Below are 16,097 nucleotides of genomic sequence, written 5' to 3'. Positions count from 1 at the left end.
AACTTCCTAATGTACTCACCCAATGGAGGAAGCAATAATATCATGGACTTTAACCGGAAACGATGATAAATAAACCCCAAAAGTAAAATAGTCCGCTGTTGACATACTATTCCTGCGTGAACTCACAGCTCTCCTGTGATCTGCTGATCAGGACTGTGTGGCGCGGTGCAGCGCTCTAGACTCACTTCCAATGGGCGAGGTCGCTCACCTTCGGTCGGACCAAACCCGCGGCGCTTCAGTGTGCAACGCAGTCGTCCTATGTGGAAATTGCGGGTTAGTTAATACTGATGGCCAGTTCTCCATAGCAACCTCTTCCATCAGAGTGTCTATGTGAAGGGAATGGAGTGAATAGGTACGTGTGAATCCAGCAAGTTCATTTTGTCTTCCTATTTTGGATAATCTGCTTGGGTTTCTTTTTTCAGACAATTTATTGTAGGAGATGTTTTTACCTTGACATGTTTCGACTGTCATCTGCAGTCTTCCTCAGAAGCCAATGGTATGTGTGACCTTTGGCGTAAAGACGCTGTGAGTAGTCAGATGACTAGAGAGGTACTCAGGAGAGTGGCACGCTTTTCTAGGCCTGATCAAGCTCACAGTGTACTGGGTTCTCAGGTCCTGGTGGGTTGGACCAGGGGCAGTTGCATGCATTGTGGAGGAGTCAGCTGAAGGGATACCTGGAGAGGTGGGGCATTGGCTTGTAGCAGGCCTGGATGATGGCCATCAGGAAGTCCAGGAACGAGGTTAAATATGGCGACGTGCAGAACCAGCATGTGCTCTCATACCTGACCTGACCTGATAGACGTGTGCCTGATAAAGGCATGAAGCTAAAAGTCAACGATGCCATTTTAATCTAAAGGACATCTTTATCCCATTGTTTCATGCAACACTTGTTCCATCTCAAGTCCAAACTACCCAATTTTTCATTAAAAACACTTGGTTTTGATTTAAACATGTAAGCCAGTGGTTCTCAAATGGAGTGCTTTAAGGCAGGTCTAAGGTGTGCCGTGGGAATCGGTACCATATGTTATTACAACAACTTAATGGTAAGAACTGTAACCAGGCCTGCCCACAGATCTGGACCCCTGAAAAACCCCAGAGAATGGGACCTCTCAGTTGGGACTGATTGATGATATCAGTGTGTGTGTGTGTGTGTGTTGGAATAGTAGCATTGGTGCTAGCATCCTGGCTAACAGTTAGCTCGTTAAGGGCTGAAAAGCATGGCAAGCTATTATTGGGTTGAAATTGGTGTAAAAGTTATTAATTCGTGCTATTTTTAATCAAGTTAAACCATTTTTCTACCCATTTTTGCCACTTCTTATCACTACTTTTGACCCATTATTGCTACCTTTTTGGAACTTTTTACCACATTTAACCAATTTCTGCTACCTTTTTTGGAACTTTTTACCATATTTATCCAATTTCTGCTACCTTTTTGGAACTTTTTGCCACATTTAACCAATTTCTGCTACCTTTTTTGGAACTTTTTACCATATTTATCCATTTTCGCTACCTTTTTTGGAACTTTTTGCCACATTTAATCCATTTTTGCTACCTTCTTGCCACTTTTTGCACAATTTTGCTATTGTTTGGCCATTTTTTGCCATTTTCTCCCATCACTTTTAACCCCTTCTCACCACCTTGTAGCAACTTTAACCTTTTTTGCCACTTTTCTACCACTTGTGATCTATTTTGCCACCTTTTTGCCACTTTTGCCAGCTTTTACCTTTGACCACTTTTTTCCACACCTTTGCCCTTTTTTCTTATCACTTTTATCCCATTTTTACCACCTTCTTACACAGTTAATCCTTTTAGGCCACTTTAACACATTTTTGCCACTATTTTGACATTTTCAACAAGTTTTAGCCAATTTCAACCCATTGGTTGGCCACTTTTTACCAATTTTCGCCCATTTCTGACTTTGTTTAGCCACTTTTAGCCCACTTTTACCATCTCCATGATCCCCCAGTTGGCTGGGCCCCAGAAAGCTCGCCCCTTTATCTCCTCTTATAGACCACCTTGACTGTAACATTATTGAAAAGGTCTATTTTGTATCCATTTAAATATGGTGTGCCTTGGGCGAAAAAAGTTTGAAAACCACTGATGTAAGGAACTGATCTTCAGTTAGGAGTTAAAGAGTTCGTTGGTCCTAACTCCAGGCCAAAACCAAGACCATTACTGTTTTTGTAGATTTTTTTTTTGGTACATAGGACATGGAGTTTGAAAACAGGACAGTCCCAGTAAAACTGGGATTTATGGTCACCCTATTTAAAGCATTTCTTGTAAGAGAACTGCAGCCAACTGCCAAAGTTAAATGATGATAAAGGCTGGGGTGCTAATAGATGATAATGGATGGAGGCCACTTTCCCTGTTAAAAGTGATCATTTTAATGCAGAAAATAAAAGAAAGTAAAATGCAAAATTGGAAAATTCATGAGTACCTGTTTAAATATAATGCCAGAGAAGTCTAAAGAAGTGTTAAAAGCAGTTAGTATAAAAATCTGGCTGCATTAAGTCTTAGTACGTGGCTGTTATGGCTCAGTGTTGGTAAAAAATTCTTCATTGAGCCGTTCTCGCTCTCTCTCCAAATGTCTCTTCGTAGTCTCTCGCCCTCTCTGCCTCACTCTCCCTTTCCCCCTCTCTCACCGGCAGGCAGCCAATCAGCTGCTGGCTCTCACGCCTCCTGTTTTCCTCTCACCTCGCCTCGGCGCCAATCAGACCGCTCACACTGCGCGCACAGCTCGCCGCCACGGGCGCCGCCGACAGCAGGAGACACGGCGGAGGGCACGAGCCGTCAAGCGCACGCCCTCCCCTCCCCGTTAGCAGACATCAACACAGCATGTAACCCCCCCCACCACCACCACAGCGCCACGCTCCCCTCCCCTCCTCTCTCGCTCTGTCGGGAGGACGACGCACGTATCCGTTCATAACCTCCGCCATTATTCATCACCCCCCTCATCCTCCCCCTCTCCACCCCCTCCCATTTCTTCCCAGGGTGCTGTTTTTTTCTTTCCTCGAGCTCGTCTCTTTTCCCGCCCCTGCAGGGTCTCTACGGAGCTGCTTCCTCCTCGCCTCGACCCGCTAATTTAACGCCTCCCTCTCTCTCTCTCTCTCTCCCCGCCTCGCGCTAGCTCGTGCCAAGCCCAGGTGATTATCCATCCGCCCCCTGTTAGCCGTTACCCCCACCCCCGCCTCCCTCCGTCTCCTCCTCGTTCTCTCCTCAGCACCGACAGACCGACAAATCCCTCCCGGTGCTCCTGTCTCCCCCCCTCCTCCCCTCCTCTCTTTCTCTCTCTCTACATCTCCTTCCCCGCCAGCCATGATCCGTGGCGGGCTAATTCCCAGACGCTCTTCTTCTTCTTCTTCCTTTTCTCTTCATCACCCTCTTCCTCCCCCTCCTCCTCCTCCTTCTCCTCCTCCTCCTCCTCACGGGCTCGGTAAGTAGCAACAGCACGCGCCGTCCATCTTCCTGTTTTCTCCTCCTCTCTGTCGGACTGCATGCTGTGTTCACGCTGTTTATCGCTTCTTATCGGCTCTGGCTTTTTTTTCCTGATTGACCCCCTTCCCTCCCTCCCTCCCTCCCTCCTTGCGCTGTGCCTGAGGGGAGGAGGAGGAGGAGGAGGGGAGGGGGGTTAATGTGTCGCGTGGGAGAGCCGTTTTCCCCTCGCGGCCGGTGGCCACCGTGACCTTCTGTCGGAGCTTGCGCCGGCCCGGTTGACCAGACAGGGTAATTAGTTACGCCTCGAGGGAGGGTGGGGTGCGAGAAGGCACACACACCGATACACACATTTTCACACAGGCTGCAAACACACAGCAGAGAGACACACTCGTGCTCTCGTTCATTCACACATCCTCGCTCAGAAAGGCGGTGGTTATCACACAGTCAGGTTGTCTTTCTTTGTGCATGCCTGTGTCTGTGCAAATGTCTGCAGAAAGGTCAGAGGTGACTGAGCTTACACTCACAGATGTAACGTCCTGGACATAACAGTAAGGGCTGGGTATATGCACAGACAAGAAATACGATACTAAACATGATACAGAAGACATAATATGATACGTATCCAATATGGAGGCCAAGATGCGAATCTGAATACAGAAGCCACAACACAATTCATATCATGATCCAGAGGCCTCGATTCAGTGGGTAGCATGATACAGTAGCCACGATACGATACGTATCATGATACAGTAGCCACGATACGATATGTATCATGATCAAGTAGTCACGATACGATACGTATCATGATACAGTAGCCACGATACGATATGTATCATGATCAAGTAGTCACGATACGATACATATCATGATACAGTAGCCACGATACAATACGTATCATGATACAGTAGCCACGGTTCGATACGTATCATGATACAGTAGCCATGATACGATACGTATCATGATACAGTAGCCAAGATCAGTACGTATCATGATACAGTAGCCACGATACGATACATATCATGATACAGTAGCCATGATACAATATGTATCATGATACAGTAGCCAAGATATGATACATATCATGATATAGAAATCATGATACAATACATATCATGATACAGTAGCCATGATACAATATGTATCATGATACAGTAGCCAAGATATGATACATATCATGATATAGAAATCATGATACAATACATATCATGATACAGTAGCCAAGATCAGTACGTATCATGATACAGTAGCCATGATACGATATGCATCATGATACAGTAGCCACGATATGATACGTGTTATGATACATTAGCCAAGATTTGGTATGTTTCATGATACAGTAGCTAAGATATGATATGTATCATGATACAGTAGCCACGATATGATACGTGTTATGATACATTAGCCAAGATTTGGTATGTATCATGATACAGTAGCCAAGATTTGATACGTATCATGATAGAGAAGCCACGATACGATACGTATCATGATACAGTTGCCATGATATGATACGTATCATGACACAGTAGCCATGATAGGATACGTATCATGATACAGTAGCCAAGATCAGTACGTATCATGATACAGTAGCCACGATACGATACGTATCATGACACAGTAGCCATGATAGGATACGTATCATGATACAGTAGCCATGATACGACACGTATCATGATACAGTAGCCATGATAGGATACGTATCATGATACAGTAGCCATGATAGGATACGTATCATGATACAGTAGCCACGATACGACACGTATCATGATACAGTAGCCATGATAGGATACGTATCATGATACAGTAGCCAAGATCAGTACGTATCATGATACAGTAGCCACGATACGATACGTATCATGATACAGTAGCCATGATAGGATACGTATCATGATACAGTAGCCAAGATCAGTACGTATCATGATACAGTAGCCACGATATGATACGTATCATGATACAGTAGCCATGATAGGATACGTATCATGTTACAGTAGCCAAGATCAGTACGTATCATGATACAGTAGCCACGATATGATACGTATCATGATACAGTAGCCATGATAGGATACGTATCATGATACAGTAGCCATGATAGGATACGTATCATGATACAGTAGCCAAGATCAGTACGTATCATGATACAGTAGCCAAGATCAGTACGTATCATGATACAGTAGCCAAGATCAGTATGTATCATGATACAGTAGCCACAATACAATACGTATCATGACACAGTAGCCATGATAGGATACGTATCATGATACAGTAGCCATGATACGATACGTCTCATGATACAGTAGCCGCGATATGATACGTATCATGACATAGTAGCCATGATAGGATACGTATCATGATACAGTAGCCATGATACGATACGTGTCATGATACAGTAGCCACGATATGATACATATCCAATATGGAGGCCATGATGTGAATCTGTATACAGAAGCCACAACCTAATTTATATCATGATCCAGAGGCCTCGATTCAGTTGGTACCACGATACAGTAGCCACGATATGATACATTATATTTCCAAAAGTATTCACTCACCCATCCAAATAATGTAAATCAGGTGTTCCAGTCACTTCCATGGTCACAGGTGTATAAAATCATCACCTAGGCATGCAGACTGTCTCTACAAACATTAGTGAAAGAATGGCTCGCTCTCAGGAGCTCAGTGAATTCCAGCGTGGTACTGTGATAGGATGCCACCTGTGCAACAAGTCCAGTGGTGTAGTTTCCTCACTCCTAAATATTCCACAGTCAACTGTCAGTGGTGTTATAACAGAGTGGAAGCCATTGTGAATGACAGCAACTCAGCCACCAAGTGGTAGGCCATGTAAAATGACGGTCAGCGGATGCCGACGTCATAGTGCACAGAGGTGGCCAACTTTCCACAGAGTCAATGGCTAAAGACCTCCAAACTTCATGTGGCCTTCAGAATAGCTCAAGAACAGTGGTAGAGAGCTTCATGGAATGGGTTTCCATGGTAACAGCTGCATCCAAGCCATACATCACCAAGTGTAATGCAAAGCATGGGATGCAGTGGTGTAAAGCACGCCGCCACTGGACTCTAGAGCAGTGGAGACACCTTCTCTGGCAATCTGATGTGCCAGTCTGGGTTTGGCGGTTGCCAGGAGAACGGTACTTGTCTGACTGCGTTGTGCCTAGTGTAAAGTTTGGTGGATGGGGGATTATGGTGTAGGGTTGTTTTTCAGGAGCTGGGCTTGGCCCCTTAGTTCCAGTGGATGGAACTCTGAATGCTTCAGCATACCAAGAGATTTTGGACAATTCGCCCGGTCGAGGAGATGAGTCGGAGCGTAACAGAGAGAAAGACAGCGAATTGTAGTGAGAATGCTCACAATGCTGGGAGGAATAGAGGAATATTCACCCTCTGCCATGACTTTCAGTCGTCCAGTGACACCATGGGTGAGACTGTCAGTGCATCTGTTGGCACCAGCAGGCAATGCTTCCACCATGACAGTCCACGCGTAGCGAAGCCAGTGCTTTGCCTCACCTTGTTTCCACCCCACCAGGGAGGGGGTAATCAGTGAATGCCGTGGTGAGGGGCACACAGGGACGGATCCAGGACTTTTTTAAAGGATTCTTCACTATAGTGAGATAGGGCTAATGGTGGAGGTCTGTGCTCTCTGAGTGCTTTTCTAGTTTAAGATGATGTCCAAAAGTCCACGATGGGAAAAAAAAAATCCCCAAAGTTGAGGATTTTGCTTGGGTCATACGATGTATTTTCCTTCTCAGTCTATAACAAGTTCCTTTTTGCTGTGGTTAATTCGTGTAATAATCTTGAGGTCTTTGTTTTCTTTCAGTGAAAATGCAGGTGTAGGGGGGTTCTCACTTGACAACCCTAGAAAAGTGCTGGCTTTTTGCTGCCCAGCGGTCAGCATGGTTGACTTGTCAGGGCTAGTATTAAGGCTTAACTATGTTTAGGGATTTCCTCACTGATGTGTTGCAGTGGCTTAGCCACTGTGTGCTGCAAGGGAAAAGAAAGAATGAGATTAGAGATATTAATGCACTAACAAAAGACATTAATCACCTCCTGATTAATGCATTAATGCTGTTAGCCCTGGAGAAAACTAAAATGTACAAGTCAGTAACCTTCTACATCAGTATTTCTCCAATGATGTTGCAAGCAAGACTTGGAGTGCCGTGGGAATTTGTACAACCACGCTTGATTATAACAATAATACAAAAAAACTCGAGATACTTTTACATGCGTTTTCACAGGTATTTTTGGTACTATAATATCATTTTAAAACTTACAAATAATGTGTGACAAATGTTCTAACCTTTTAGAAAACTGATTTCTGGTATTTTCCAACTGTACTTTTGTTTCATAAGTACGTATTTTGGATAATTTGGTTTGCAAATGACAAATGTCCGGGACAAACAGTTTGGGATTTTCTACAGCAGATGGCTTTAATCAAAAACTGTGAATGGGGCTGCTATGGCTGAAATGTATGCTAAAAAAACAACTTTTAGCATGCATTTGTATGAATAGGTTGTTCCCAAATGGTATAGCCAACCATGCATTATTCCTACCACGAACCATCAAGTAAAGATACTGTGAGACACGTTAAAGAGGCCATTCTGTGTGGATGTAAGCACGGTGTTCCCTGAGACTTTGGCTTGATCTGCCTTGGACAAAAAAACGTTTGAAAATCACTTTTTTTCTTTCTGCTGTTCACAGAGCAAAACGTGTCGACCAATCAGAACTGATCGCCTGCCGACTTCCTCAGTGAGTGAGTGTGCGTGTGTGCATGTGTGTATGAGGTCATGTCCGGGATGACGAGCGGCGTCTGCGTGGAGAGTGACCTCTCCTCGATGCTCCAGAGAAGCTCCGCCCCCTCCCACCACCACCCGAATCACCACGGTTATGGCGGACAGGGACAGGTGAGAATTTTGACTTCTTCACATCTCAGGTGGATTTATTGATCTTTAAGCTACTGATACCTTATTGATGTTTCAGGTGTCGGGTCTCGCTCCGATGTTGGACTACACCTCAGAGATGGATCGTTACCGCTCGTCCATCGCCAGCTTCTATAAGACCAACGTCAACATGAACATGAACGTCACAAACTTTCCTCAGTCGGCCAAACTGGCGGCCCGTTTGGCGGCTGCCACCCCTATCTTCCCTCCCACCGCCGCCAGGCTGGGCGCAATGGCGACAGCGCCCTGGGGCTGCCACGAAAACATGAACATGAACATGAATCACCCGGCAGCCATGTTCTGGGGCCGACCCAAGCCTGTAGCGACTGGCCCGACACATCATCACCACCATCACCATCACCCAACAGCGACACCGAGTCACATGTCCTCCTCACACCCCCACGGTACCAGCATGCACCAGGGTAGCGGGGGATCAGGAGGGGGAGGGGGTGGAGGTGGCAGCGAAGGGGGAAGAGCTGAAAAACACGGACACACTGCCCCTTCACTTCCCGTCACACAGGGGACGTCGCATCATCACCCCATGGCGCCAAGCAATGGGAACTTCCTCCCAAGTTATGGTGGCGGAGCGGACTGCGGCGCTATGAACAAACAAGGACACGCCCATGCAGACATGATGGGCCTATCAGATGGTGGAAGCTGCAATGGGGGAGGGGTGATGGGGGGCGGCTTCCTAGGGGGACTAGGATTACCTCCAGGGGTCATTGTCATGGCGATGGGCTCAGCAGGAGGCGGGATCTCAGACGCAGGAAGCGCCTTCCAAATGACAGGAGGCCAGCGGGCCCTAACAGACTGCCAGCAGCACGCAAACTCCTCGCCCTGCCCATCCTCCTCATCACCCTCATCATCAGGGGTGACAACAGGAGGCGTGGCCTTGTCATCATCCTCTTCCTCGTCATCAGGGGCAGTGGCAAAAAGGAAGAGGAAACGCTGCGGCGTGTGTGGGCCATGCAGGCGACTCATCAACTGCGGGGTCTGCTCGTCCTGCCGCAACAGGAAGACAGGTCACCAGATCTGCAAATTCAGGAAGTGCGAAGAGCTGAAGAAGAAACCAGGGGGAGGAGGGGGGGTTCTGGAGGTAAGAGTTCAAGCGCGCTGTTGGTTCAGCCCACTTTCTTGGCAGGTCTGGTTCTAGAAAGTTCCCATTCAGATCCTCAAATGAAGTTTCAGAACATCCTGCAATCAATATTATGGTCCAGGAGCCAAACCAAGCAGCTACCAGAAAACATTTTAATTGATGCAAAAAGTGGGATTGAGAATTAAGAAAAAGATGGCACTAAATGTCTTCCATATGCTGTTAAACAGAGCTGCTACATGGCAGCCAGGATGTATAAAACAGCTGTTCTCTCTGGAAAAAAAAATGCAGGCAGCACTGGGAATAGAGCAGTGGTGTAAATTGCTGCGGCGTGCCACATTCAGGTGCGTCTGGCCATCACATGTGTGGGTTTGCACATAAAAAAAGGTTGGGGCTGATGGTTTGGACGTGTGTCAGATGGTGTGCATGTGTTTTGGGATAGCAGCTAACTGTTTGGCAATGATGGATAGAAAAAGGCCTCAACATGCCCAGCTTCACCAACATTCCATCCTCTACCTTTGAAAATGTCATCAAAGGTTACAGCTCTGTTTCAAAGATAAGGTTTCTTCCCCTCACCAGATTCATCCACTTTACCAAAGTTGCTGAGTATGGTCAACAATTTGGCAAAAATGGGGGAAAAGTCCCCAACATTCCCAGCCTCACCAAAATTCTGTCTTCTGCCTTTGAACATGATGTCATCAAATGTTATAAAATATTCCATCATTGACTTGAAACAATTTCATAAAAGCTTATGAAATATTCCATCATTTCCTTTGAAGATAATATCATCAAATTTTATAAAACATTCCATTCTTCTGTTTGAAGACAATGTCAGCAAATCTAATACAACATTCCATTCTTCCCTTTGAAGACGATGTAATCAAAGCTTCTGAGACATTCCATCGTTGCCTTTGAAACACTGTGATCAAAGCTTATAAAACATTCAATTTTTTCCTTTGATGACGATGTCATCAAAGCATATAAAACATTCCATTCTTTCCTTTAAAGAGAATATCATCAAAGCTTATAAAACATTACATTTTTTCCTTTGAAGGCGATGTCATTCAATCTGACAAAATATTCCATTCTTTCCCTTTGAAGATGATGTCATCAAAGCTTATACAACATTCCATTTTTTCCTTTGAAGACATTTTCATGAAAGGTTATACAACATTCCATTCTTTCCCTTTGAAAACGATGTCATCAAAATTGATAAAACATTCCATTCTTTCCTTTGAAGACATTTTCATCAAAGCTTGTACAACATTCCATTCTTTCCCTTTGAAGCAAGGTCATCAAAGCTTATAAAACATTCCATTCTTTCCTTTAAAGAGAATATCATCAAAGCTTATAAAACATTACATTTTTTTCCTTTGAAGGCAATGTCATTCAATCTGACAAAATATTCCATTCTTTCCCTTTGAAGACAATGTCATCAAAATTTATAAAACATTCCATTCTTTCCTTTGAAGACATTTTCATCAAAGCTTGTACAACATTCCATTCTTTCCTTTGAAGACAATGTCATTAAAACTTATGAAACATTCCATTCTTTCCCTTTGAAGACGATGTCATAAAAGCTCTTAAAACATTCCATTCTTTCCTTTGAAGACAATGCCATCAAAGCTTATACAACATTCCATCCTTGCCTTTGGCATGCAGGCCAGTCCAGGTCCCCAGCTGTCATTTCAGTCTAACCCCTACACAATTAGGTGATTAATGGTAAAGTAGTGTTTCCATTCCATGATCATGATAAAGTGAGGGAGAAAAGCTGTTAAAGGGGCTCATAGCTAATAGATGTAGAGATTTTATCATAACTGCAGCGTGCTTGTCTACCTAGAGCTTTTACGGACTAACATTCCTCCCTTCACATTGATTCCTATAGTAATGATATCATGGTGGATAATCAGATCCACAATGGAGAAAATGAATGGGATTTTCACTTTAGTCAACGCACTGTGTCTATGTCTGCAAACACTGGTGTGTGTGAGGTCTGTGTGTGTGTAATCTGTGCGTGTGCGGTTGGTGCGTGTGTGTCCTGGCTCGTTTAACCCGGTCGACTGCCAGCGAGCCGAGAGCTGGCAGTCATCTCTCGCCCTGCTGAGTGTATGTGTGCGAACGGCGTGCAGATGGTGGGTGGTGAAAAGTGAGAGCTCGGTCCCTGCTGAGGTCTGGCAGCCTGCCAACGCACACAAACGCACACTCCGCGCACAAAACGCACACACATTCCCTCCAAACACACTCTCCCTCCAAACACACGGACTCTCCGCTGATTCGCAGTGATAAAACGAGCCGTGGAGAGCCGGAGAAAGGGAATATTTGTTATCTACTACTACGACTGTGTGAGTGCCTGCGTGGCGGAAGAATTAGTGCCGATCAATAATTAATTGACACCACGGTTCGACCTCACTGATGACTCTATATATCTCTCCTTCCTCGTGGGAATCTCCACAAACCATCACTAATTATTCCCCGAGCATCGGCGCAGACACGCATTGGGGCGTGCACACTTACACTCCTGTGTATGTGTGTCAGAAAGACAGCGAATCAGCAGCCGTAATCTTCCTTAATTACACGCTAATTGGACCTGCGAAGGCTAACGGCGTTGACAGCCCCGCGTGTGCGTGTTTGTGTGTTTTCTTATGCGTGCGTGTTCGTGTGTTAGCAGGACGTTTCACTCTGTTGCCTCATCCCTCTTTGAAGTCGACCTGACGAACTCTCAGCCAATCACAAAGTTTACTTTCTGAAACGAGCAGCAAAGCCCTCTGGGAGTTTTTTTGTATAGGACACCTTGTCAGTTCTGACAGCGTTTTCATCCTGTTGAGTTGAGAACAAATTTTAACCAGCTTTGAAGCAAATTTCAAATAAATCCAGGGTTATTGTGGTCTTAAAACTTTAAAAAACATGTCTGTCTGTATTCAGTGGACCTGTGCAGTTTATGAAGAGGCCTCAGGACAGTTTGAACCACAATATCGTCAATGAAAGTCAACTAAGTACATTCTTTTAAATACAATACAGTTCTACAAAAGTTGGGACGCTGTGTAAGGTGTAGATAAAAACAAGTCAGTGATTGTCAAATCTCATAAACCCGTATTTGATTCACAATAGAACTTAACATTAACATGTATTAACATGTATGAAAAATAAAAGCTCAGTATGAATTTGATGGCAGCAACACATCTCAAAAAAGTAGGGACAGGGCCATGTTTACCATAGTATCGTACAGTGGTTCTCAACCTTTTCAGCCCACGACCCCCAAAAGAAAGGCACCAGAGACCGGGGACCCCCACTGGACCTGAAGGTGGCTGAACAGCCATGAACATTCAAGAATAGTCATGTGGAGACAAGGCCGTCTATAAGGGGGAAAAAGAGGGAGGTCTCTGGGACCCAGCCAAACTGGGGGTCCATGGAGGCCAGCAAAACCATGGTCCATTGTGAAGGTAAGCTGTAAAAACCACATTTTATATATGACCTGAATAATAACCACTCTTGTCAAGGAAATATCTTTATTTATTCATTTGTGTAGCGAATAGCCTTCTTTAAATGAAAATAACTTTTGTTAAAAAATAGTTAAAATGGGTTAAAATTGCTAAAATTGGTTAATAAATGGTGGAGAAGGTGGTGAAATTAGATTTCTAAAGGATATATTTGGGTTAAAGTGGCAAAAAAGGCACAAAAAGTGGTCAGAGAGGATTAAATAGTGGCTGAAATTGCTTTTACGTGCAAAAATTGGTGGAAATTAGGTGGAATGGGATGAAAATGTGACTTAAACTGGCAAAAATGGGTTAGCTGTGGTTAAAATGGGCAGAAAAAGGGATGTAAAAAGTGATCGTTAGAGGCAATAATGCAGTGGTTCTCAACGTTGGGTTGGGACCCCCATGGGGGTCGCGAGACACTGAGGTGGGGTCACAAGATGCCCTTAAAAAACAAAGAATATTTTTAAAATTACACTGTTGCCACTTTACACCAATTTTGCTACATTTTAACCAGTTTTTATCACTTTTTCCACCAACTTTAACACATTTTTGCCACTTCAAACCCATTTTTTTCCATTTCAAACTCTTTCCAACACTGTTTTCTGCCTGTTTTTGCCACGTTTAAACCAAGTCTTGCCACTTCACACCTATTGTTGCCTCTGTTAACCACTTTTTACCACATTTTACACCCATTGCACTATTTGATGTGCTCATTTTTACCAGTTTAACCCATTTCTGCCAATTTTTCTGTCTTAGTTAACCCATTGTTGCAGTTTATATAAATTTTTATTCCAAGTTCACCAAATTTTCCACCCTTTTATGCCAATTTAAAGTCATTTCAGCCACTTTTTAATTCCTCATACCACTATCTATGCCTGTTTTGCCACTTTAACCAATTTTTGCCAATTTTATCACATTTTTGCCACTTCTAACCAAATTCTGCCACTTTTAAAATCCAGTTTCACAATATTTTTGCCATTATTAACCTATTCTAGCCATTTTTAACCCATATTATTTCTGTTTTTAACAAAAGAGATTTGAACCCATTGTTAAGAAGGCTATCTACCACACAGATGAATCAAAATATACTTGCTTCTTTGGTAAGAGTGGTTATTTTTCAGGTTAAAGCTCTCCCCTTTATCCCCCCTTGTGGACGGCCTTGTCTGCACATGACTGTGCTAGATTTTGCGTGGAGGTGTTCATCCACCTTCAGGTACAGTGGGGATCCACGGTCTCTGGCACCTTTATTTTGGGGGTCCCCGGGCTGAAAAGGTTGAGAACCACTGGTAGTAGAGTATAGCTTTGGGAAGTGTGGGGACCAGTTTCTGGAGTTTTGAGAGAGGAATGTTGTCCCATTCTTGTGTGACGTTGGATTCTAGCTGCTCTTCTTTGCTGGATTTTTCCTTTTCTGATGCTCCAAATGTTTTCTGTTGGTGAAAGACCTGCACCAGGACCAGGCAGACCAGTTCAGGACCTGGATTCTTCTCCCGTGAAGCCATGCTGTTGTGATGGATGTGGTCTGTGGTTTAGCATGGTCTGGATGGGACTATATGTTGCTCTAAAAGCTCTCTCTACTGTTCAGCATTGATAGTTCCTTTCCAGATGTTAGAGCTGCCCACACCATAGGCACTAATGCAACCCCATACCATCAGAGATGCAGGCTTTAGACCTGAGCCAGGAGAACAAGCTGGATGCTCCAAATCCTCTTTAGTCCACAGGACACGGCGTCTGTGGTTTCCTCTGACCACAGAACAGTTTTCCATGTTTCCTCTGACCACAGAACAGTTTTCCATGTTTCCTCTGACCACAGAACAGTTTTCCATGTTTCCTCTGACCACAGAACAGTTTTCCATGTTTCCTCAGTCCATGTTAAATGAACTTTGGTCTCATTTCCAATATCTGACATGTTGTTTAAGTTCTATTGTGAATAAAATATGGGTTTATGAGGTCTGACAATCGTTGAATTTTGCCCATCTCTATCTTTTTATTGTTTTTAGCTGCTTTACAGAAAACAGCCAAGCTAGTTCCTCCAAGGTAAATTTGAGAAATTACCAAAATTTCCATCCATTTCCAGGTAAAGCCATTAAAAATGTTTTAATACGACACCTGACCGGTTGAGAATCACTGCTTTAAAATATATATATCGTTTTTAAAGTTCAGTCGGACCAAAAGTACAGAAAGTTTGAAGAGAAAACCACATATACAGTCCCAAAATACTTTGCACTAAAAAGACATTGAATGACATTAATAAATAATAATTTTCTCTGGTTGTGAATGGGATCCAAAGTAAAACATCGAGTACATCTCAGGCCTTTGAACTCATTCAAACATTTGATTTCCATCTCTAACTTCTTTGTGTTTCGCCTCTTTTCTCAGCGGCCGCCCTCCGTCCCAACAGGCGAGGCTTTCCGTTGGTTTTTCTAACTTTCCCTCCGCTCGCAGACAGCGGAGGGAGCATGAGGTCAGGAAGTTTCCATCACAAATGGACTACAAGTCAGGCCTGGAGAAATTCACATCAAGCACTACAAGTCCTGGGATTGAACCAGACACTTAGCAGCAGGATTACAAATTTCATACTGTGTGGACGACAACTCAAGACTGAAAATCTCACCTCAGCTGGGAGGACGGAGGCAGGGGGGGCAGTTTGATCACAGGATACACCCATGATGCCACAACCGCACATTTTCCTGAACCATGAACAGGTAAAGTCAGAACTCACCTAATCGCAAAGATGCATACGGGTTAGCTTTATGCTAGAACGTTCCTGCTACTTAGCAAACAATAGTTTTTTGTTCACGTTAGCTTAATAGGATAAAAGGCTACAGTTGTTGAGGTACATAAAAGTAGCAACCTCTAGAGTGGACAAATGAGCCAGTCAGAATACAAACAACTGCTGTTCCTGAAGCGTCCACTTGAGGCTGTCCGTAGAAGCACCAGGTCCCATTAACACCCATGTTAAATGTCTATTTTACAGCAGAAACAAACGTGTCTACAACCTGGTTAAAACATGCGACAAGAGTCTGATGCTAGCACTTTTAGTTTCTCTAAAACCGACATGCCACGTAGACTTTCATTTATCCATTTCATGGATATATTTAAAAAACCTCCCATACGAAGTGTTTGGGGAGGGCAGGACTCAGAAAATTCACA

At 44.0% G+C, this 16,097-nt stretch overlaps 1 protein-coding gene across 1 annotated transcript; it reads left to right on the top strand.

The window, feature by feature from the left end:
- Positions 1-8,196: 8,196 nt before the first annotated feature.
- LOC121504374 (CXXC-type zinc finger protein 5-like) lies at positions 8,197-15,410 on the top strand. The gene is made up of 3 exons (XM_041779084.1): positions 8,197-8,342; positions 8,419-9,474; positions 15,324-15,410. The coding sequence occupies exons 1-3, from the start codon at positions 8,226-8,228 to the stop codon at positions 15,369-15,371; spliced, it is 1,221 nt and encodes a 406-aa protein (XP_041635018.1). The 5' UTR covers positions 8,197-8,225; the 3' UTR covers positions 15,372-15,410.
- Positions 15,411-16,097: the final 687 nt, after the last annotated feature.

This window comes from Cheilinus undulatus, linkage group 22, assembly GCF_018320785.1.
Source record: "Cheilinus undulatus linkage group 22, ASM1832078v1, whole genome shotgun sequence".
Lineage (NCBI taxonomy): Eukaryota > Metazoa > Chordata > Actinopteri > Labriformes > Labridae > Cheilinus > Cheilinus undulatus.
This window is presented reverse-complemented; position numbering and strand designations above follow the sequence as displayed.

What these genes read in the sequence shown, in the direction of transcription:
- LOC121504374 (XM_041779084.1), top strand. Translation starts at nt 8,226, where the DNA reads ATGTCCGGGATGACGAGCGGCGTCTGCGTGGAGAGTGACCTCTCCTCG. An exon ending in GTTATGGCGGACAGGGACAG is followed by an intron (nt 8,343 to 8,418) that starts GTGAGAATTTTG and finishes TTGATGTTTCAG; the next exon opens with GTGTCGGGTCTCGCTCCGAT. An exon ending in GAGGAGGGGGGGTTCTGGAG is followed by an intron (nt 9,475 to 15,323) that starts GTAAGAGTTCAA and finishes CTCTTTTCTCAG; the next exon opens with CGGCCGCCCTCCGTCCCAAC.